The sequence below is a fragment of the Carettochelys insculpta genome, chromosome 4 (genome assembly GCF_033958435.1).
Source record: "Carettochelys insculpta isolate YL-2023 chromosome 4, ASM3395843v1, whole genome shotgun sequence".
Classification (NCBI taxonomy): domain Eukaryota; kingdom Metazoa; phylum Chordata; order Testudines; family Carettochelyidae; genus Carettochelys; species Carettochelys insculpta.
Genome location: NC_134140.1, coordinates 127453204 through 127477435, shown reverse-complemented (window position 1 = coordinate 127477435; position 24232 = coordinate 127453204). Strand labels below are relative to the sequence as shown.

The following is a 24232-nucleotide window of genomic DNA, read 5'->3' as shown; positions in this document are numbered from 1 at the left end:
AATTGCTCTTTCAATCACTTTCTTTCTCCCTTTGGAATTACAGATCATTTGGTAACATTTATGTTTGCATATCCTGATAAAGACAGGAATGCAGGGAATATAAATATGTTATTTATTATTAAATGTCAAGAAAGTGTTTGCCCCAGTACAAAGCAGAATGTCCCTGTCCCAAAGAATTTAATTCAAGCAAGATGAATATAGATAGGTGAGGTGGAGAAATCCAGGTGGCAGTACAACACTATAGGTTTTGTTTGCAAAATATGTCGTCTCACTTTTCTTAAGTTTTAAGCTTTCTCCTTTCAGATCCTCATTGGAGGCTTTGCAGAGCAGCTCAGGCATGGCTGTACATGCAGAGGGAATGCTTTGAAAATACAGAGATGGATGTGGAATTCTTCAGATTCTGCTGCCTTCAAATCAAGTCTGGATGCCTTTCTTGAAGTATGGTTTAATTAGAACACAAGTTATTGAGCTCATTACAGGGATAACTAGGTGAAATGTAGTGACCTGTGATTTAGAGATGATTGAACTAAATGATCTTTGCAGCTATGAAAACAAGATGAATGAGGAATAGAGGGTGGCGTCTTTAGCAGAATGGACAGTGGCAAGATAAGAGATAAGGGAAGAAATCACAGTTCCACGACACAATGACAATTGTGCTGTTGACCGCTATTGGGCCAAGATTTCATGCAATATTTGTGGGTTTGGATGGCCTATATTTTTATCAGTGCCAATTTCACTGGATATTAGGACTTTTTTTCTCCAAGACCTTTTCCATTTCCTTGCCAAGAAATCAGCTCAAAGCCTAAACATTACTACAGGTTGAACATCTCTTCTCCGGCACCCTCGTGACCTCACCGGGTCCAGAGAAGAGAATTTGCCTAATGACAGGAGGTCCAGATTGTCTAGCAGTGTTACCAACACTTCCACTACTTACTGGGCTCTTAGAAGACATTTCAGGGTAAATTACTGCTAAACAACAGCACAGAGCCGCGTCAATTTCGAAGTGCCATGGCCGGCCGCATGCTAATGAGGCACCGAATATGTATTTCAGTGCTTCATTAGTAAACTTCGATATGGCCATTTGCATGGCAATTTCAAAGTTTTGGGCTAGTGTAGACACGGCCTAAAACACATAGGCTGTGTCTACACTTGCATTCCTCTTTCGAAAGAGGCATGCAATGAGGAAAATTGAAAATGCAATTGAGGTGCAGCTGTGCATACCTGGCACCTCATTTGCATATTCTTATTTCAAAATAGCTTCTTTCAAAAGAAGAAAACCAGTGTAGACGCTGCTCTTTTGAAAGTAAACCCCATCTTTGAAAGAATCCTTCCCTTTTTTTTATGGGAAGAAGGATTCTTTAGACGATGGGGTTTACTTTTGAAAGAGCAGTGTCTACAGTGGTATGCAAATCTACACCTCATTTGCATTTTCAATTTCCCTCATTTGCATGCCTCTTCCGTAAGAAGAATGCAAGTGTAGACACAGCCTATGTGTTTTAAAAGGCCGTGTCTACACTAGCCCAAAACTTTGAAATTGCCATGCAAATGGCCATATCGAAGTTTACTAATGAAGCACTGAAATACATATTCAGTGCCTCATTAGCATGCGGCCAGCCATAGCACTTCGAAATTGACGTGGCTCACCGCCACGCGGCTCATCCAGATGGGGCTTCTTTTCGAAAGGACCCCACCTACTTCGAAGTCCCCTTATTCCCATCTGCTCGTAGGAATAAGGAGTCTTCAAAGTAGGTGGGGTCCTTTCGAAAAGGAGCCCTATCTGGACGAGCCACGCGGCAGCAAGCCATGTCAATTTCGAAGTGCTGCGGCCACTCGCATGCTAATGAGGTGCTGAATATGTATTTCAGCACTTCATTAGTAAACTTCGAAATGGCCATTTGCACGGCCATTTCGAAGTTTTTGGCTAGTGTAGACATAGCCTTAATTGTTATATGGCTTTAACTTTTTGATGCTCACAATCTATTGTCATTACATAGTTATTGTTTCATCCCCCGCCTCAATTTCCCACAGCAGTGAAAATCTAAACAGATAAAAATTGAGAAAAATGCTTAATAAATAGTCTATATTAGTCTATAAATAGTCAAAATTATAAAAATGCAAAAATTAAATTCTGCAAAGCTGAATGTGCTGAGGTATGTGATGTACTATAGGACAGTATATACGACTCAACACATGTAATCTCCCTGCAATACTTTTGTGCTATACAGTTTAACTGTACAAATGCCTGTATTCTCCTACTGTGTAAGTTTAATCAACATGTTTTCTGGTGACTATCTTACAGCTGGATCCAAAGGCTATTGAAGTCAATGAGGGACAAAAAGTGGAGGTGTCTTTCCATTGACTTCAGTGCATTTTGCATTAGGCACTTACGGCTTTTAATTTTTGACATGAGAGTTATATGTAATGGACTGAAATTGCAGATGAGTTGTTAAATCTACACAAACAAACATTTTGTAATTTATATTCTCCGCAGTTGAATGTCTTCCACACCATCATTTGCTCAGCAGCTGCTGGGTTGTACAGTCAGAAAGGTGACTGGTTACTCTTTTGTCTTCATACTTATTTAACTGCTTAATGACTATAATTTAAATTCCATTTTATGCAGATTCTCTATGACTTTGAAAGTGGCTTTGAACATATGCACAGAGCTTTTTTAAAAAATACTTAAAAACCACAAGTATACCACTGCTGAGAATTATCTTGTCAATTAGATGAGCTAATAAGTTTGAAATAAGTATAAAAAATGTGTAATGCATGAAAGACACCACCAACCATCAAAAGAGACACATTGAAACATTAAAAGAGAAACTGAGAACTTTATGTAAACTGCTACTTAACGGTCATGCTTAGACAAGCATACGACCACTGAAACATACAGCTCGCTCTTAGACTAGTTAACTTGCCCGGAAGGCAAATCATTGCCAGAAAAGCACTGAGCTTGATCGTGCTGCCTTTTACAGTAGTATAATTCCATTCATTTTATAGGGTTACTCCTGTACACCAGTGTGATTAAGAACAGAATCAAATGTTGTGATCTTTAGTCTCTAGTACTGTATTATAAATGGGAAAAAAGAGTATGATCAACTCAGCACTATTTACTGCAACACAGCCCAAGGGATTTTCAAATGATATGTAGAACTTGGGTCAAGAGGTGTTTACATAGTCATTTTAAAGAAGGAGAAGAAGCAATATTTTCAGAAAGTCTGTAGATGAGGAAACGTCCTCTCATGATTGAGTAACTGGTTAAAAGACAGCAAACAGAGGGTAGGAATAAATGGTATGTTTTCATAATAGAAAGTGGTAACTAGTGGTGTCCACCACAGTCCGTCCTGGGACCAGTCCTATCCAACCTATTTATAAATGATGTCGAGAAAGGGGTAAATAGTGATGTGGCAAAATTGCAGATGATACTAAACTGCTCAAGATAAAGACCAAAGGAGACTGTGAATAGCTTCAAAAATATCTCACAAAACTAAGTGATTGGGGAACAAAATGGCTAATGAAATTTAATGTTGATACACGGAAAGTAATGCACATTGGAAAAAATAATCCCAACTTTATGTAAAAAAATTATGAGGACTAATTTATCTTTAAGTAATCAAGAGAGGGATCTCGGAGTCACTGTGGATAGTTCCCTGAAAACATGCACTCAATGTGCAGCAGCAGTTGAAAATGCAAACAGAATGTTAGGAATCGTTAAAAAAAGGGTTAGAGAATAAAACAGAGAATATCTGATTGCCTCTCTATAAATCCATGGTGTGCCCCAATCTTGAAATACTGTGTACATATGTGCGAGAACAACAAGAAGTCCTGTGGCACCTTATAGACTAACAGATATTTTGGAGTAGAAGCTTTCATGGGCAAAGACCCACTTCATCATACACATGAGTGGGGGAGTGGTTTCAGAGGGGTATTTAAAGAGTGGGGTCTCAGTAAAAGGGAGGGCCAGAGCTGATAAGGTCTATTCAGTCAGGGTGGAAAAAGCCCACTACCAGTAGTATGTATGAAGAGAGGAAAACATGGGTCAGATAAGACAGGGGGGATATGGCCTATTGTCAGTCTAATGTGGAGATGTTAACACCGAGGGCAGAGAAGCTCCTTTTGTAAGGTGTAAGCCACTCCCAGTCTCTGTTTAATCCTTGGTTAATGGAGTCAAATTTGCAAATAAATTGCAACTCAGAGATTTCTCTCTCCATTTGATTTTTGAAATTACTTTGTTTCAGGACTGCTACCCTTAAATCTGCTACTGAGTGTCCAGGGAGATTGAAGTGCCCTCCCACAGGCTTCTGTGTACAGATGTGGTCACCTCATCTCAAAATAGCTATACTGACATTGGAAAAGGTTCAAAAAAGGGCAACAAAAATGATTAGGGGATTGGAACGGGTGTCATATGAAGAGAGATTGAAAAGACCGGGACTTTTCCTTTTAGAAAAGAGAAGACAAAGGGGGGATATGATAAAGGTCTATAAAATCATGACTGATGTAGAAAAAGTGAATACGAAAAAGTTATTTACTAGGCTCAAAATATAAGAACTAGGGGACACCAAATGAATTAAAGGGTAGCAGTTTTAAAACAAACAAGAGGAAGTTTTTCTTCATGCAGCCCGCAGTAGGCCTGTGGAACTCCTTGCCAGAGGATGTTGTGAAGACCAGGACTTTAACAGGGTTCAAATAAGAATTAGATAAATTCATGGAAGTTAGGTCCATCAGTGCCTATTAGCCAGGATGGGTAGGAAGGGTGTCCCTAGCCTCTATTTACCAGGGACTGGAAACGGATGACAGGAGAGGGATCACTTGATGATTACCTGTTCCGTTCACGCCCTCTGGGGCATCTGGCGTTAGCCACTGTTGGAAGACAGGATACTAAGCTAGATGGACGAGTATCACCATTCTTATGTCTTATATTTCTGGGGATGAGTTTTGAACTGACAATTCGCTGGTATCACTTCACAGTGTAATTCAGGAGTCACTGACCTTGCTTGGTCCTGTTGTGCGGACAGGATACTGGACTTGATGGCTTCTCAAGGTGCTTTCCAGTTCATTTTCTATGATTCTATGATCTAGCATACTAGTATAACTCAGCAGGGAGTCATTTACATACTCCCAGGGGCAGGGTTGTGTGTGTGTGAGCGAACTAGGAGTGGTTGGTCTCAGAGAAAAGCAGTGGAAAAGGCACCCGAGCCTGAAGTGAAGGGGAACACATGACAAATGTAGATCCTGGAAAGTGCTAGAAGCTTCAAAGGACTCTTGGACACAACATGCTGGACAAAAATGCACTTTAAAATTGAATGGATTTCTTAGGAAATCTTTCTGCAAATGTCCCCCCCACTACTTATAAAACAATTCAGTCTCCGAAGCTTCACCCAGCGGTGGGGACTTTTCTCTGCTAATTGCTTGGCACATGAAGACAAGATTAGATGTCCAACAAACAATCCAGGGCCTGCTGGGTCTGAGCCAAGGTAGTCATGAATTTTGTAATCCGACAGAAAATCCTTGGTGAGGTTCGAAGGACTGACTCTGCATCAAGTCCTTGTTGGAGATGGTGCAATCACTCACAAGCTCATTAGTCTGCATGGAGGTTCTGTTATTGTTTTCTCTGTAACACAGTCCCCTTAAGAGTAAGTGTGAGCAATTATGGTGTTTAGGCAGTCTGATTTGCTGGGGAATTCACTGTGCAGGCAGAGAACCACGTAGCCTGGAAAGACCTTGTTCAACAGGAAAAGAGACACAGATCTCCACCCACGAGAGGTGATAGCTGAGGAGCCTTAACCTACGGTGGGCAGCCTTGCTGGACCAGAAGAGGGAAACAGAGGTACATTTGCCCTGAGCTGTGACAGTTTACACTAGCACTTTCCATGATATTTCCCACTGATAGGAGTGACATCAATGATCTTTGAAAGACGGTGTTTTTTCCAGCATGTTGTCTAGATCCTTTTTGAGTCACAAAATAATAACTAGGGGTCTAATCCTGAAGCCTTTACTCAGACCAAATCCCATTGTATCAATAGAATCTCCCATTAAAGGCAATGAGATGGACTTTGGGACTAGGTCCTTAGCCCAGGCAACCCAGCTCTTAGTTATGGTCTCCACTGGCTTCCCATGTTCTTGCCTTGAACAGAGAATCCCAAGCAGGTGAAGGCATAAAGAGTTCTTGTCTTTGGGATACCTCTTCTTAGAGGACAAAGATTCATTTACCCATCCTGGAACAGACTGTGTGTTTCACAAAAAACAGTGCTGCAAAATAAGGATCTCTGTTAAAGGCAGTTTGATTAAGAAAAGTGATAATTGCATTAAAACAACCTAATATTCAAATATTAATCTAGACAGCTACAGACTTACTGGTGTGAAAAACAGAAGTTAGAAACAGTGTGAGGCATCTGTATTTCATGATCTACCAAGTTTGGCCACTGCTTCCTGGCTGATATGCTGAAATGCAGCTTACCAGTCCCACAGCTTCTTTATACCAAAAAGCTTTGCTGCTTTAACTATGCTGGTGTAGTTCCAATGGCAAATCCCCCTCTTCTAATGTAGCTGCAATTACAGCTGAGGTGGAATAACTTGGTGGTTAGAATGCTGACATTGTAAACCAGTGAGTGTGTGTTTGATCCTTGTTGGGGCCTCAAAAGCATTGCATGATAACAGCTTTCAATACCTAAGAGTAGACAGATGTAGGCTAGGCCCTCTGACCCCATCAGAGCCATCGACCCTGTCAGGCCTTACTATTACAGTTTAAAAGAGACCACACATTCCTTACTGACATAGCTACACAGTATCACTTTCCTACTGTCAGCCAGGCGTGCAACCCCCTATTGTAGGAAGTACCAATAGCTTACTAGAGCCAGAGACTTCCTAGATATATCAATGAGTACTTTAAAATGTAAGCTTTATTATAGTAGCACTTAGAGACCCATGTGCTGGGCACTGTGCAAACATAAGAAAAGGGCAATCTCTGCCCTAAAGATCTTACTATCTGTACTAGCTTGCCTTTTCATTCCGATTTATCATTATTAAGTTGTGCGTATATGGTCTGAACACAGTTTACTTCCCCAAGATAAGTATATTTTGGTTTAATTCTCCTGAACCTTCTCACATTAATTTCAGAAGTTACTTTGAACTCAGACTGCAGACACTGAGCCACACATACTTGGCCACTACTCATATCTGGCTTAGAAGAAAGGCCACCTCTAAATCTAATCTTGTTCAGCCAAGACCTTTCCACTACTGCCCCAGATATACCTGTCTTTAGAATGCTGGTTAGGCTTTCATGGACTTGTCTCCATTACTTGAAGCAATTTATCAGACACCATCTGTTGACCTTGAATGTACAGAGACAGGGCGCATACCTTTCACTAATACCTTGTCTTCCAAACATTTCCACTCTCTGTTTTATTGAATTCTTGACAGACCAACCTTCTTCTGATTTAATTATGTGAGAAGAATGTCATAAACATGAATAATCCAATTTAGTTGTTATGTCTGAGCTTGATTCTTCTCCACTAGTACAAGGGAGTTTACATTACTGATCTCTGTGATATATTGGATAGCTGCACCCCCCAGGAAAATTAACTTGAGAGGATATTGGGTGCACAGCTCAAATCTGCAAGTTCTGCCAAGGAAAGGAGGTTTATATGTCAGCAAGGACCTGAGACAGTGCATCGTCTGGGTGCTCTGGCCACAACACCCCTTCCCCCACAAAAAGCCTAAAGCCCACTGAAGTTATGCATAGATTCTCCTTGTCTTCAGTGGATTTAGATCATGTTTTTTGCTGGCAGTAATACCTGGTCCTGCTCTCTCCTTTTACAAGTTGCAAATACTGCAGTAAAGTTCTCCAATAAAACCACACCATATTTTATATATAATTTTTTTAATTCACATCACCAAATCTTATTTTTAACAAGTTGAAATGTGGAGTCTAACCTACATAAGCCTCTCTATAAATGGTACTTGCAAGATGCACTTCTTATATGAGGCCTGTTTACTGATTATAAAAAGAGGATGAAGAGGTTCTCTGCAAATTACACAAACACAGGAAATGGAAATGCATTCGGGGCGCTTATCATACGAGAGACAGACTTTCTTTGTATTGGCTACTTTACCCACATTTTTCAGATCAACTTGAATTACATTTGGAAACAATGCTGATTAGCAAATGAATCAGCTCAGAAATAAAAGTTATCAAACTTTTGCAGAGGTTTTCCAAAGCCAAGCATTGACTTCCTAAATATCAAAGGGCGGTGACATTGCATCATAGACAAAGCGCAGGTACCAATTTGTGAGTTTTAGTCCCACTTCTGAAAGTCACTGTGCTGCTAAAATAATTAAGCCTCCTACTATCTTTGTAAAGAGTTAATGAATGTTTAAAAAAGTGTCTAGAGATCCTTGGATAAGAGATACATGTGTGTAACGATTTCATACCAGTCAACTTCTGTTCTTATGCAAGAAACCTGTTTGGTGATCAAAGTGCAATGCTGATGCAGTTAAATTGGTAACCGACAATGCAGCAGGCAGCCAACACCTTTCAAAGTACACAACACAGAGCAACAGCATAGAATTATGGAATGTACGGAGACGTCTCATAGAGCTGGAAGGGACCTTGGGAAGTCATTGAGTCCTCTTGGCAGGACCAAGCACCCTCCCCCCCCGCTTTTTTAAAAAACAAAATAAGCCTATTTACCCCAGATCCCTAAATGGCCCCTTCAGAGATTGAATTCACAACACTGGGTTTAGCAGGGCAATGCACTAACCACTGAGAAATCTCTCCCCCCATAGCTATGCTTCCTGACTGCTGTAACAGGACAAGTCTGAGAATAATTTATAGTCACAATCAATGCCAAATAAATACAGTACTGCTTTGTAAAAACAAAGTTTGTTTACACCAAAACTCTGAGGGATCCTGCTAGTACCTGTCACAGTTAATGTTCATAAGCAGTTCTGTTCCATGTAAGTTTCCACATTTACCATTTTGTTCAAGTCAATGGTAAAATATGTCCATACTTCAAAAGTGGCTATAGTAATAAAACCCATTGAAGTTTGAAACTTAGCAACAACATAGTACTCAGTGAAGTCTACTGCATTTCTGGTCCTTTTAAGCAATGATAACAAGCATTTAAAGTTTTGCAAGCTAAGCATATCAACTTCAGTGGGACGATTCTATTCACAGGCTTAAAGATAAGCACACACCAGAGCACTTCCTCAGACTGGACCTCCCTGGCAGGCTGATGCATGTCATGACTCCTCTAAGGATGTGTTTACACTAGCTCCCTACTTCGAAGGGAGCATGGTAAGTAGGGTGTCAGGAGATTATTAATGAAGTGCTGCGGTGCATATGCAGCACTTCATTAAGCTAATTCTCCCCCGCAGTAATTTTGCAGTGTTAAAATTTTGAGGAGTAAAGGGACTTCCAAGTTGCCCGGGCACATCGAAGTACCGGCAGGTGAGCCGCAGCTTACACACGAGCTGGCACTTTGAAGTTTAACACTTTGAAGTTGCCGCGGGGGAGAATTAGCTTAATGAAGTGCTGGATATGCACCGCAGCACTTCATTAATAATCTCCTGACACCCTACTTACCATGCTCCCTTCGAAGTAGGGAGCTAGTGTAGACACAGCCTAAGTATGCTTTTGCAGATGGTAGGTTTATACTCTCTGTTTCTCCTCAAAGACTCCACAAGTTCTGTTCCATCCAAAACTACCTCTGCCTAGAGTTGGTTTGTTACCCCACGTAGTGCAAGCGATCTTTGACAGCTCACATGCCTGTTTATCCCACATGCCACATCTACATGAGAGTGATCTTTCGAAAGATGAGATGATCTCTTCCAGAAGATCTTCTTTCGAAAGGGCACATCCACACAGAAAAAAGTGGATCAAAAGAGCAATCCGCTCTTTGGAAAGGGAGCATCCACAGTCCCCACTCCTTCAAAAGAACAGACCAGGGGTCGAAAAATCCAGCATCATGAGAACCCCTCCTTTGAACAAAGGGCCCCCAGAGCATCCATGCATGCTTTTTTCTGACAGAATCATTCAGAAAAAGGCACTCTTCCTCATTTGGGAGAGGAAGAGGGCGTCCAGAAGAAGCGCCACATTCTTTCAAAAGGAATTCAAAAGAACACATTTTGTGTGTGGACACTTCCCTTGTTCTTTCGGGAAAGGGCCTGATTTTCCAAGAGGACTTGATAGAGTAGATGCGGCCAGTGTGTGGTGTATGTTGCTCAAAAACTGTTACAAGTTTGTTTTCACTGTACCTTTAAATTTCCAAGGACCATCCATCTTCAAGAGCAGTTGCTATTCTGTAAGTCACGGTATATGTCTGATAGGTTTCCCACGGGAACTGTCATATGTTAGAGTCCTTTTTTAGTTGCATCCTTTAATTCAAAATAAGTGATTCAGATTAAAAGTGCTGTAGTACCGGGATGCATACAACACGAGTTGGCAGATACAGATACAGATACGCTCCCTTCTCAGGCGTGTCCTCTTTCTTGAAAGTTCAAACATGGTAATGCTAGGGATGCAGAGGTGATGGAGCCAGGGCTGTACTAGGGGGACAGGAGAGGGCAGTGCCAGGGCTGTACTGGGGCATGCGCGTGTGACCCTGGCAGGGCTTTGTTGTGTAGCGTAGTCTGGTCACAGCGGCTGGCTCATGGCTGGGCCGATCCTGCAAAGAGGGGAGCTGGGCTCCCAATGGCCCTGGCATTCCCAGGCCCCGCACAGGATCGGGACCATCAACCATTGCCCTTGCAGGCAAGTAGATCGGGCCCTGCAGTAACAAAGGAGCGACACCAGCTTACGTCATTCCACGCGCCCGCGCGCAGCGGTTGCTACGGGTTTGAGCCGGAGGTGTGTCCGCGTGTGTCCGCGGCTGGCCAATCACAGACCACTATCGTCACCGCCGACCAACCACAACAACATCGAGAAGGAGAGGGGGGCGGCTCTGTCCAATCAGCGATCAGGGCGCGCGGACCAATGAGCGCGCAAGGTGGTTTGGGCGGACTTTTCAAAGTACAGAAAATCTCGGGTCCCTTTAAAGGTGTGATGCGACGGGCTTCCGTCTCCTTCCGCCCCTCACCGCCTTTGTAAGTACCCAGAGAAAGTTCCCGGCCAGGAAGGAGATGCGGCGTACCCGGACCCAGCCAAGGGAGTGCCCAGAGCCCAATGAGCACGGTGGCTGGCCGCTCTGGATCTTTGTCTCGTACTATGCGGTGGGGGGGACTCTTTAATTGCTCCCTCCCCTTCCCGGCGTCTCACCGAGAGGCTCTGGCTGAGATCATTCCGCCGGGGAACAGCAGCGGCTCCGGAGAAACAAAAACAAAGGGGCGTGGCCGCCGCGGGTCACGTGGCGGACCCGAGCTGGGGGAAGGAGCGAGCTGCCGCCCAGCCGTCTCCATTTTGCTCCGGCGGCGGCGGCGGCGGCTTCAGCCCGTCGCTCGGCTCCCGCGGGGAAGGCAGCGGCGATGGTGCTACTGCTGCTGCCCTTGCAGTGAGGGCAGGGCGGGGGGGCCGCTCGCCTGGATGCGGGGCTGGGATCGCGGCCGGCGCGCGACTCCGCGGTGACAGGAGGCTGGACTCGCCCCCGGCCCGTCTCCGCGGCGCCCCCCGACCCGCTTCTCCGGCAGGAGGGGGCTGCGCTGCTCAGCGGTAGGGAGCGCGCCGCGGGGCCTCGGCCCGGCGGGGGGGAGAGGGAGCTGCGCGGCCCCTGGCGGGGAACGGTCGAGAAGAGGGGGAGCTGTTGTCCTCCCCCGGGGGAGGGGGCTGTTGTCCCCGGGCGGGGGGTGGGGGAGCCATTGCGCCCCGCGGGGGAGGAAGGAAGAGACAGCATTTGAGGGGTGTCGGTCCCTGCCGCTGCTGGTCCCCGGCGCTCTGTGTTGTGACCCCGCTTACACTGTGGGTCTGAGCGCGGCGGGGGAGTTGCCAGGCCGCCTTTGTGCGAGCGCAGAGTCTGTCCCTGCACCGCCTGCTCCACAGCTGGGTCCTTTGTTTTGTGTCTCTGTCCCTCCCCGGCTCTCTGCGCCCTAAGTTTCTGTTATGGCTCACCGCTCGCTGTGCCCCGGGGGTGATGGCGGGTGCTGGAAATGTGCAGGGACCTGATTGCTTCCAGGCACTGATTCGATGGCTTCTAAATACAGAGATTAGCTGGGGGAAGTCTGGCAAAAAATAACCCTTATGGTGCTTTGGCTAGAGAGTGGTCAGAAGTCAATACAGATCTTCAGCCATATAACCAAAGCCCCCAGTGATGCATTGCATTGCTAGTGCTGTACAGTATTATTGTTTTCTTTAACAATTGGGCCAGAGCTATTTTTGGTCCGTGTAGGAGGCAGCACCCTTCCAGCAATCATCAGCCTGCCCACACTGTCTTGGGAGAGGAGTCCTCTCCCATTCCTCGTCAGGTTGGGAGGCGTAGAGTATCATCCTCTCCCAATTATCGGTCTCCTTTCCCATCGAAGGGCAGGGCTAAGTACATGGACCTAAGCGTTTTCTCCAGTAAAGACAGAAGGTTTCATTGTTAAGACAAAGGTAATACGAATGGTTGCAGTTGAATTAGGAATGCGTCACACCGATGCTTGATAGTCTGCATTGTCACAAAACAAACCAGCAGTCGCATAGCACTTTAAAGGCTAACAAAATAACTTATTAGGTGATGAGCTTTCATGGGGCAGACCCACTTCTTCAGGTCTGGAGATAGATGTTTGAGTCTATAGATCCCGTGTGTCTCCATTGTCTTTTCATTTAATGACAAGCTACCAACTACTGAGACTTGTTATTTCTGTTAAGATGAAGGATTTGCGGGCTGAAGAACAAATGAACAATGAAGTTTTCTGGCTCTTCAAGCAGTTAAATCTACATTTGGAACAAGAATGGAAGTTTCAACCTCGAGAAAAGGGGCTGAGCCTGATTGAGCGCACCACTGAGGTGAGAAGAGCCTTAGTTATTCATGAAGGGGGTCCATGGAAATGAGAACTATGGGGGGGGGGGGGGGGAAGAATCAAATGCTGTCCTGTGGCTTTATGCTAGGGAATTTGCAGTACATAAAGCTAAATTGGAAAGGAATGCTGTTAGTTAAAATTTCATACACATTGTTTTATAGTAACTAATTTACAGGAAGTGAAATACTAGTAGAAACACTTAACAATGCAGTGATTTTTTTTTTTTCAATATAAACATCCTGTTGTGTGTTTTTAGGTATATTTTTGTTAAAATAATACATATTACATGTCATGACTGTCTTTAAATTCCAACACTTAAATCCACTAGATATTTTCATTAATAGAGAAACTGGTTTAAAATAAGGTATTAGTTGTCCATTTGAACCATTAATTGTACTTTAAATATCGCATTCTTGCTTCACTCTGAAATAGTCGCTATTGGCTTCTTTTTTATGGTATCCCTGCAGTATTTAGTTCCCTCACTGAACTAATGCATAAAAAACAGACTGTAAAACTGACTACAAATGAAAGTGAAACAGGGTAGCTTGTTTTCTTTGGCAAAGCAAAGTCAATATAGAAAGCAAAGTCAATATAGTGGGAAAAACAAAAGACAAATTTTCAGCTTCAGTTTTGGGAAGCTCCAAAAACTTAACACATGCTTATGTAGCGTTGAGTGGGGATACTTAGAACCCTGCTTGCATACAAAATCTATATCCACATATGAACTGTTGTCTGCAAAAATGATCTGTGGATATCTGCGCTTGCAGATGTAAAGCAGCTATCCGTAGATTAGCAGGGCTCTAGTACTTGAATCTGCAAAAATGGTTCAGGAGTACCCACAGATTCGCAGGGATACTTTTCTGAGTTGGAGTCTAATGCTGTAATCAGACAACTCCACCTGGGCAGACTACTGGTACTACCAAAGTCACTCAAGGCAGTCTGCACATCTTAGCAGTTACAAAGGCCCACTTATTTCTACATGAATATAATACCTTTGGTTTAAAAAAAAAAAAAGACTTATTTTAATGTATTAAGGTTTCTGTCATTGCTGTGTGCCTTTGAGTATAGAAAATGTTATTGGATTCTTATAGATTTTAATAAGATGCTTAAGTCATAGTGCTTTGTCTTCAAAACACTGTACATACAGCTGAGAGGTTTCTTGGTGTTGTAAACTAGTTGGGGTGCCTTGACAAACTAGGCAGTAGAGATTGATAATGAACAGAAATGGGCTTCTGTTCATTGAACCAAAGACGTGATGTGCCAATTCATAGTTTAATATTATAATGATCTCTGTAGAACTGACAAAACTAGCTTTTGTGAGTTTCAACTGAATATGGAATATTTTAACCACTATAAAGAGGAATTTTGAGGAGTAATCTGTATAATTACCCAGGTAAATTCAGAGGCACTCCTCTCTACATGCCTCACTCTTGGTTTGGTAAATTAAATCTATTGTTTTTAGAACATACTTATTTTAAGAGACTTTGCCATCAGCTTTCCTACTTCTAAGACCGATGACCTTGCATGATATAGTGTTGGTAAATGTTGATTTCATTCATTCCATTGCAGAATGAAAACTCTTTATGTCCAAGACTAAGAAATGCCAAGGTTGAAGATCTCTGGAGTCTGACCAGTTTTTTTGGATTAGCAACTGAAACATTTGTCCTGGCTGTCAACATTCTGGACAGGTTCTTGGCTCTTATGAAGGTACCTTGAATTAGAAGAAATTCTATTATGACAAAGATCTTTGTGTAGAATTTGCATGCTTCCTGCTCAGCTTTTTCATTCATGAGATTTGCTTTGATCTAAGGTTAAAAGAATACAGTAGTGAATAACTGTAGCACCTGTCTCCTGATGAACAGCATCCTTTCATAGCTCCTACTTCCTAATTCAGAACTGGGTAGGTCACTTCACAACAGATACAATTCTCAGTGTGACTGTCAAATATTTATATAGTATCATAACTTTATGTAGGTAAACAAAAATACAGTTCAGGTTCTTGCCCTTAACAGCTTACATAGGTCATCAAATATGAAAAATGAGACAATGACAAAGATGAATCTGTGTTTTGCAAGCTAATCTTAGAATATTGAGAACTGTGTATGACTCGGGCCAGCCTATTGCTAACATATAGTTCAGTGTAACTGCTTCAAGAGTACATTGTCAAGACTATTTGCAATAGAAAGTGCTCAGCTATGGAGCTGATTTCCCCCAGGACAGCAAAAGACAATCACGAGTAGTGGACAGGCTGTGTGGGTGGCCTTCTTTCACCTAAGAGGGCTGCAGCAGCCTGCAGTCCACTGGGATTTCATTTGCATCCCCGCTTCCTGCCTCTGCTCCTGCTCCCTCTTGTGCACTGGAGCCCTGCACTCACCTGTTCCTGCGCTTGCCTCCTAGCACTTTCAGAGCACGCAAACAAGTGATTTACAGCTCCCCCAAAAGTGCTGGGAGGGAGCAGGAGGCGTAGGAAACGTGAGGAGGGGTGCTTGCTCCAATGCCCCAGTCCGTGAGAGGTGCATGGGGGAGGGGAATACCCAGAGTGTCCACAGTCCAAGAGTGGAGCCCCAGTGGACCACAGGTTGTCCACCACTGTCCTATGGCTTCTGGAAGCTTATGTATTTCAGAATTTGCATTTTTCCCCTCCTAGCACTTCCATACTGACAGCACTTTGCTGGTATCTTTCTAGTCCTTAATTTGATTAATTTGTGTTCTTTGGAATATAAGATGGAAATGCATATGCTTCATTTAAATCATTGCTGTGGAGAGCAGGTGGGAAGGAGGGGTTCAGCATGCAGGCTGAGCCAGGGGAGAGGACTACCCATGCACCCTCTCACTGCAGTAGCATGGGGCCTGGTGAGAAACCTCCACTCCCCTCTCTGTGCCCACTATAGCTGTAGCAGCCATGGAGAGGCAACTTCCCATGGCAGGTGCAGGTCCAGCTTTGTCTGCCCTTGCGCTCACCGGCGAGAGTGAAGAGTGCAGCAAGCTGTGCACTTCCCCTTTGCTCTGTGACAAAGGCAAACAGTTGGCAATGTTCCTGTAGGAATCAGGGCTGGAGTGTACGTTGTGGGGAGAGGGAAGCTTCAGTCCCCCTTTTCCCTTCCACCTTCCCTGATGGGTGTCAGGTGGGGATGAGGAGGCTCACGGCTGCGGCAGTCCCAGACAGGGAGGAGTGAGGCGGGAGGGTAATGCAACCCTACCCAACCCCTTCCACCTGCCTGGTGATTACCTTTTCTTTAGGCTTAATGAGAAGCACTCCCATTCGAGGCACATCCTGTTTTTCCTGGTCCAACCCAACCCTTGTTTTAAGCTATGATAAGAAGAAGCTATATCCTGAACTTGGTTGGTCCTAGCTCTTAATGTTCTAGGAGGACTTCTTGAAAACAAACACTCACTTAAATATGTAGTAGATTGTAGTAGTACCTAGAGGTCTCAGCCTAACAGGGATTTAGTCTGGTTAAGTGTTGTACAAACATATGTCATGGTCCTGCCTGAAAAAAACATGTGGCCTCAAACGTGAAATACTACACATTTAACTGCAAAGATTGTGTGGCTTTAAAACATGGTACTTCCATGGTAACATTTTATGGGGTCACTAGTGTAATAACTCTTAGGGTTTTTTGATTTTACAGGTGAAACCTAAGCATTTATCTTGCATTGGAGTCTGTTGTTTTCTTTTGGCTGCCCAAGTGGTTGAAGAGGAGTGCAATATTCCATCCATTCACGATGTCATCCGGATTAGCCAATGTAAATGCACCGTTTCTGACTTAAAACGGATGGAAAAAATAATTTCAGAAAAACTGCACTTTGAATTTAAAGCTACTACTGCCTTAACCTTTTTGCACTTGTATCATACTATTGTACGCTGTCATACCTCACAAAGGTGAGTGTACCTATGTACCATATTGCCAATGCTCTCCCATTGTTGTAATCTTTCACCTTAGTTTTTTACCTGTGTACAAATTTTTTTTTAATTTTTTGTAGGAAAGAAGTACTGAACCTTGACAAATTGGAAGCACAGCTCAAAGCTTGCAATTGCCGATTAGTCTTTTCTAAAGCAAAAGTATGTACATTACAATTTTTTGCTTTTGGAATTCATTACGGGATTTTGAATTCTGTATGCTAAGTTTTGGTTTTGTACTTTTAGCCATCCATATTGGCCTTGTGTCTTCTCACTTTGGAAGTTCAGACTTTGAAATCTATTGAGCTGTTTGAAATCGTTTTGCGTGTTCAAAAGCATTCGAAGGTAACCTATTTTAAATTGCTTGTTTAACATCTGCTTTTGCACTAAGTAATTAAGAATCACTTACCCAGCCATGGGCATCCTGAATGCAGCCTAAGATATGTAGTGAGACACTCTTAAGATGTTTGGTGTTATCAGCACCCCTCCCCTTGTTATCTTGAGGTACTGGCGCAACTGGTTGAAGGTCAGGTGCCATCACAACTTAAATAGTGTGGATGGTTGCTATGTAACACTGACTCCCAGAAAATCTCATACATGAGAAAATCCCAGTACTGTATTTCAAGGAAGCTTTCATGCACAAAACGTCACACCACTAAGAGAAATTTAAGCAAGTATGCTTTTGCTCTCTTTTTTTAACAAGCAGGGTGCTTATATGATTAAGAAACGGTTAGGTTTTCCATGTTATCCAGTCCATTTCAATATGTGAATCTTAGTTGTCCTGCTTCTTATATGGGAAGGTGCTTAAAAGTGATTTTTAAAATATGGTCTGTGTAAACATACCTGTTTTTTATTCTATTACGTATGTTTAATATAGAGAAAGTGAAAGTCAGTGTCTTAGTCTGATTAATGAAACCAGTATAGCTGAATGCTTCTGTTTTATCTTTAAGTAAAACCAAGACTTTACAACAAGCAAATTTACCCAGGTTTATTTAACCTCAAATGATGTGTTCCTAGCTTTGAAGGAATTATTTCATGTTTTTTAGCTCTAAATAGTATTGTCAGACATCCTTAATCATTGATGCTGTACAATTTTAATTTTTAATACTCAACAAATAGTATAAGAATTCTGCTTTGTAAAAATTTTATGATTCAGGGTCCTGAGTTATGCTGGCAGGCACCATATCCTATGAGACAAGGATTAACTGGCTTATTTGCTTAAACCTGTCTTTAACCTAAAGGCAACATGAAGTTTATTTTAATTGTCTGCTTCACACTATATTGCACAAGATTGTCTTTGGCCGTGCTAAGGAAACTGAACTTGAAAATTTTAAAGTTGTCCATTTTAGTATCTCTTACCCAATCATAGCACTTCCCATTTATGTAACAGTCAGACTGTTTTCATGAAGGGCAAATGCAATTGTGCTAGTTAAGATTCAGACTGTATTTGGAGTAAAGAGACTTGGAATTGCCAGTTTGCCCTCCTGAAATCATGATTCATCCAAAAATGTAGGAGATTGATATTTTGTGTTCAGTTTGGAACACGACGGGTTCTGAAATTGGCCTTTGTGTAACCCAGCAGGCATCGGCTCAATGTGCAAATGGGAGGCTAGATTTTCACTATCTATCTAGCAGAAACTGTTCAACACTGATCAGCAAGAGCATTTCAGAGATGTAAATATTAATTACCTTTGTTTACCTTATAGCCCCCTTGTTTCTACAGAAATGGGTTCAGAAAATTTGAACTGGCAGCAGCTATGAATCGGTTCTTGCAAACTGCAGCTGCGATCTGCCTGCAGGGGAACACAGTGATCAGTTTTTTTGTCTCTAAAGACATTACAGCTAAAGAGAGGATTTTTTGTTCTTTTTTTGGCATTGTATATGTTTGAACAAATCAGCTGCACAGTTACCTTCACAGTTCAGTTACTTCCATAATAGTGTGGATATTACTGATCAGTTGTCTGTTACCTATCCAATATTACACTTTAACATAGTCCCTAGGGACATATATTCTATATGCTACCAATTAGTGCTGTGAAAATGCCACACTAACACTGTTGCAGTCATGTTAATTAGGTGTCTGTAGAATATAAACAATTTTTTCAGCAAGTTCCGTTGGGTTCTCAGCAATCCCCTTGCTTTAAAATGGGGGGAATCACAGCAGAAATTTTAGAAATTGTCATATCCCAAAGAAAAGTGTAGCTTTAGGGGACCCACAATAGCTACCTCCCCTTTATTTAAAGGAGAATTTTCTAATTATGACCACTGACACTGGCATAGTCTTTTATAGCATAAACTACACTGTCTACTTGAAAAGCTCTACACTTGTGTCAGCTTGACAGTTTACACTCACACCCTAATGGTAAAATTAATCTCACACATCTGTACATGAATCTCTTTTTTTTTTTTTAAAGTTGTATTTAGAAAATGTTTAGCACTGTACCAGTCCTTCACAAGTGAAAAATAGTGACTTTTTGGTCTATTACTTTACTGACATAGTAGAGTTTCATGCCACTGTGTTTGTGAAGGTGAGGAGATCTCATCTAAAACATCTACAGTAAAACTAAATCAGTATTTCTCACTCTCTTTTAAAGATAAGCGATAATGACTTACTCTACTGGAGAGAGTTGGTTTCAAAATGCCTAGCAGACTATTCTTCTCCTGAATGTTGCAAACCAGATCATAAGAAGCTAGTTTGGATTGTTTCCAGACGTACAGCACAGAATCTGCAAAATAGTTACTACAGTGTTCCTGAGTTGCCAACTATACCAGAGGTTGGATGTTTCGATGAAAGTGAGAGGTAAATAACATTCCTGGGGTGGTTGGTTTTTCGCTGATTTGAAAGTTTATGGAAGCTTTTTAGTGGCACTTAGTCATAAAAATAAACTTGACTCAGTGGCTGTTATTTGCAAGAGGCGTTTAGGGAAAGTAGTGTTTCTCATTGCAGTCCAAACTGATGTAAATCTCCAAAGCTATGGATTGCTTGGGTAACAAGACAATTGTCTTCTAAAATGAGGAGTCCTGAAATCCTAATAAATTTATTTGGACATAAGTTTGTGTGCTCTGGAGTCTGCTTGTCAGATGCAACAGAAAATATTCCGTTTTTCCAGGCAGTTGACGTGCACATGGCATGATCTTATCTAGTAGCTCGCGGAAGTTTCAGTTAAGGACTGCAAGTCAAACATTTCAACAGTTTTTTGTTGACTTTTTTTGGTGACTTGAATCATTTTAGTTTTCATTTCAACAGTTGCTTACGGAATTCTACTAAAGAGTTATGTTTGGGAAACAAATTTCAAATTTAATTAAATGAGGGAAAACAGATTTGAAAATTGCAGGGTGTCAACTCACAAATAAAAGCAAGAAAATACCTGAGGTGAGGAGAGGTTGATTATCTCGAAATTTAACCATCTTTGCAAGTAGTCCATCTATTAAAAGTACCTTTTGATAGGACTTGTATAAAAATTATCAAAACAATTTTCCTAGTGCATATTTACAAACAATGCGTAACTTTCCTTTGTGAGAAGACAACTTTTGGTTCATTTTAAGCATGTCTGCAGTAGTCGAACACAGTAGCGCACGGTCCCTTCTTTAAAGATATTCCAGTCCAAACTGACCAGACAGCTAGAGCATGGTGGGAAAGACATAACAGAGGAGACCAATAATGTTGAGCTATTATATGGCAACTGAAATACAAGCATTGTTTATTTCACAGATGTTGGAGGGGAGTGGGGTGCCTTCTTAAAAGGGATGGGCAAAATGGAAAGCAAAGAGGGAGAGACATTGAGGGGAGCAGAGTAGGAGATAAGAGGGGCAGATGTAGAGTGAAACTGAGGGAAAGGAAGGCACGAGATCGGAGCAAGCAGCCAGTCGGTGCAGGGCACTGTAGAAAGCCTGTCTGTATGCCGGTCCTTTGTCTGGCTGCTTCTGCACCTGCTCATACTGGCTGGAGTCTCTGCAGTAGTTTTTCTCCAAGGCCACACGTTGTGGGGTGGGGGGGAGCACTACCTGTGTCCTAGTACCCCTAGAATTGGGTGGGGACTTCCCTGCAGTTTTGGGTCCACGTAGTTGCTTGTGAATTGATAGGACCAGCTGCGGCCATCACTTCACAAGCAACTATTTTACTTCTCCAGTCAAGTAGTTCCTAACTAGGTGTTCTTTGTGTCGTTCTCTGATCCTACACCTGTATAACTGTCTGTACTAAACATTTTAAAGAAACTGGTAACTGCTTTCACGCTAGAGTATACATGTAGTGATATGACATATGGTGCTCGTTTGTATTAAGTGGTAGCATAATCATGTTAGTGGATTGAAAACTAGATCCAGCCATGAATAAAATTCCATTGGCTATCTTTAGGGTCTTTTGAAGTTGTCATGACTTGAGCAAATTGGAAATAATTCTCCCTTCTCTTTCAGTGAAGACTCCTGTGAAGACATGAGCTGTGGAGAAGAAAGTCTTAGCAGTTCTCCTTATGATGTAAAAGGCAACTTCTTCTTTGACCTTAAACCTAAATCTAAGTGGCAAGCACTCAACTGTCAATCTTAGCAATTTGATTGCACTAGAATAGATTTTAAATGTACTATACATGCTTTCTTGGCAATAATAAATGAGCAGGTAATATCCACACAAGAGTTACAATGGAATACCTAAGTGCTTATAATGCCTGCCTTTTTTTAGAATTCTGATTTAAACCATTTAGGTGCCCATTCAGCAACGTACTTATACACAGCCATAGTCCACTTGAAGTGGACTACACTTATGAGTAAAATGATGCATGTGGACAAGTACCTTGCTGAACCCAGTCTAAAAGCATAATGGGCTAGTTTTTTAAATGGTAAAACTGCTTCAGAGCACGGGTACACAATCTTCCAAGAAGAGGTTGTATGTGCTCTGTTATACTCATTTCTTTTGGGGCAGGAAGTATTTTAACCAAAATTATATATTTTAATGGTATACCCTAAGGATTTTAAAAGCTTTGCTTTTTAAACTTCAGGAATCCTTGTTTAATCAGGAGTATGCATGATCTATTTTGGGAGGAATATAAACTTTTAAAAACCTTTTAAACCTATTCATAGGAATGATAGTCTAGTATGCATGTGCCAGGGTTAATTTTAGCATTTTCATTTTACTCTAATACAGATAAGATTATGCTGAAGTTCATAATGTGAACTTCAACGTGTAAAGTTTTAGTGTGAACATCTCCATTCATACTATGAGACTAGAAGTATTAACATGTTAAATTTTATAAGTCTACATCCCTTTAAATATTTAACCCTTGTAGTTGATTTCAGTATTCTTTTACTGTTAAATGATTAAATCCATAATCAGACTGGATTGCATGTTTATGTGAAAGCTGTTAGTGCAAGAAGAGTTGATGTTATGCAGAAATGTCAGGTAAATGTGAAGTTGATAAAGTGGTTGAGATAATGGCAGAAACTTGGTAATTTTTTGCATTTTTGTTAAAACACACAAATTAGTATGAATGCATTTAACTGGAGAGTGTAGACCGGTACCAAATGAGGAAATTCACTCGGTATTTGTGTGGTAGCGCTAGTGTAAAAATGAAGGGGGCAAAAAAATAAGCTGGAGTTTGACATTTGTAGAAGTAAACATCTTTTTAGGATGATGTGAATGGTGATGTAAGTTCCTACATGTTATATGCTTTCAGTTTTATCAACTTATACAAAAGTTTACAAAATGTATAAAAAAATGTAAATTTTAAAAATGTACAGAAAAATCTTAACTTTAAATGAGCAAAAAGTACTGTATTTTTTTACCTTGTGTATGTAACTTTCTGTAGGTAGCTTGCATGTGGATATTAATTTATTGTGTTTTCTGTATGATACAAGTACTGTCTGGAGACTTGCTTTTTTCTACAACATCTGATGAGATATTTTCTGAACCCAGTCTCTGCTAAAGGTTCTTAAACCTACTGTTTTGCTTCAATTCAGCATAAAAATAAAGCAGTTTTAACTTTGTGTAAATCTACTGCAGTCGGTCTTCTCAGTAAAACTAAACTAGCTGCTCTGTACACTGAAACATTGACTTGGTCTGAAACTTTTCTAGGTGGACTGCTTAAGGCTTTTTTGAAAAAATTTAAAGGAAAATCGTGTCCTTTATATGTTTGTTTGGTGTTTTAAGAAAGGGTGTCCAGTAAGAGCCTAGCTAATGGGACTTTGATACCTGTTTTAATTCATGAATTGTAATACACTACAGAAATGTTTACAAGGTTTCTAAAACTTTACGATGACCTTCCTTAACTAAGTTCTGCTTTAATCACCAGAGAAAATGCTATGTACTTAGGCTAACTTTTCTGTTGACCCCCCCTGCCCCCGTTTAGAAAATTCCTATCATAGATTGGCTTCTCCTTTGCCAATGAAAAAGTCTCACTGTCTTGTCTTAATGGTGTACAAAGTCTAAAAATATTACACAAGAACAGCCATATGGTATTAGACCAGCAATCTGTTTAGCCCAGTAGCCTGTCTTCTGACAGTGGCCAGGACCACATAGTTCAGGTGGACTGAACAGAACAGGGTGATCCATCTTCTCTCTTGTCCAGTCCCAGCTTTTGGCAGTCAAAGGCTCAGAGGGGCCCAAGCATGGTATTGTATCCTCAGCCATCTTGGTTAATAGCCAATGACTGACCTATCCTCCCTGCCTTTATCCAATCCTGGTTGCCCTCAGCCTACCACTAACACCACTGCATCTCAAAGTGCTCGAATTTGCAATACTACATGTTCTGGAAGGAGTTTGGCAGTCTTTCCTAGCACTGTAACAATATCAGTTCTACTCTAGTTAGTACCAGGTAAGTGTTAGGTTGAGATGACTGCTCTGTGCTATGTTACTGGGGGATCTGACATCTACAATAAGTCCCCTTCTATATCAGTGCGTTGTATATTCAGACCATCTGTCACGTAGCCTGTCTTCTGAACAGTGTTTTCGGCTGGCTCTAGCATGAATTGCATGGGAACAGTTACAAAATTTAAGAACTCGGTTTTCAGTAGCCTTCATCTCTTAAACATATGTCCTAAAGTTCAATTTCTTTTTAAATTTTAAATTATAAGTTTAGCTCAAATCCAAGGCCTTGGCATTGATGACAGGTAGGCCCCTAGCCTTCAACCAGAGGCTTGGGCTGATTTGGGGCTGCAAAGGGTTTGAGCCTGGGGTGGGGGGGCAGTTTGGAGCTGCAGGGAATTTAAGCCTGGGGGTTAGGGGGCACAAGTCAAGGTTTATTTAAAAAAAAAAAATTTCCAGGGGAAGATCTCCACCACACCCCCAGTTTTGAATTGGCTTGGGCCACAAAGTCTTACTGAATTGTCAAAATGGGTCGCCGTCTCAAAGGTTGGAAACCACTGCCCTATGGAAATAAGAGCAGCATTTTCTCCTTGGTGCAGCTTCTT

The 24232-nt window shown here is 41.8% G+C and overlaps 1 protein-coding gene across 1 annotated transcript; it reads left to right on the top strand.

The window, feature by feature from the left end:
• Window positions 1-11360: 11360 nt before the first annotated feature.
• CCNG2 (cyclin G2) lies at window positions 11361-22816 on the top strand. The gene is made up of 8 exons (XM_074992026.1): window positions 11361-11647; window positions 12782-12919; window positions 14503-14640; window positions 16566-16816; window positions 16918-16996; window positions 17081-17179; window positions 19429-19634; window positions 21248-22816. Exons 2-8 carry the CDS (start codon window positions 12782-12784, stop codon window positions 21375-21377), a joined length of 1041 nt encoding a protein of 346 aa, XP_074848127.1. The 5' UTR covers window positions 11361-11647; the 3' UTR covers window positions 21378-22816.
• Window positions 22817-24232: the final 1416 nt, after the last annotated feature.

What these genes read in the sequence shown, in the direction of transcription:
- CCNG2 (XM_074992026.1), top strand. Translation starts at nt 12,782, where the DNA reads ATGAAGGATTTGCGGGCTGAAGAACAAATGAACAATGAAGTTTTCTGG. An exon ending in TGATTGAGCGCACCACTGAG is followed by an intron (nt 12,920 to 14,502) that starts GTGAGAAGAGCC and finishes ATTCCATTGCAG; the next exon opens with AATGAAAACTCTTTATGTCC. An exon ending in GGTTCTTGGCTCTTATGAAG is followed by an intron (nt 14,641 to 16,565) that starts GTACCTTGAATT and finishes TTGATTTTACAG; the next exon opens with GTGAAACCTAAGCATTTATC.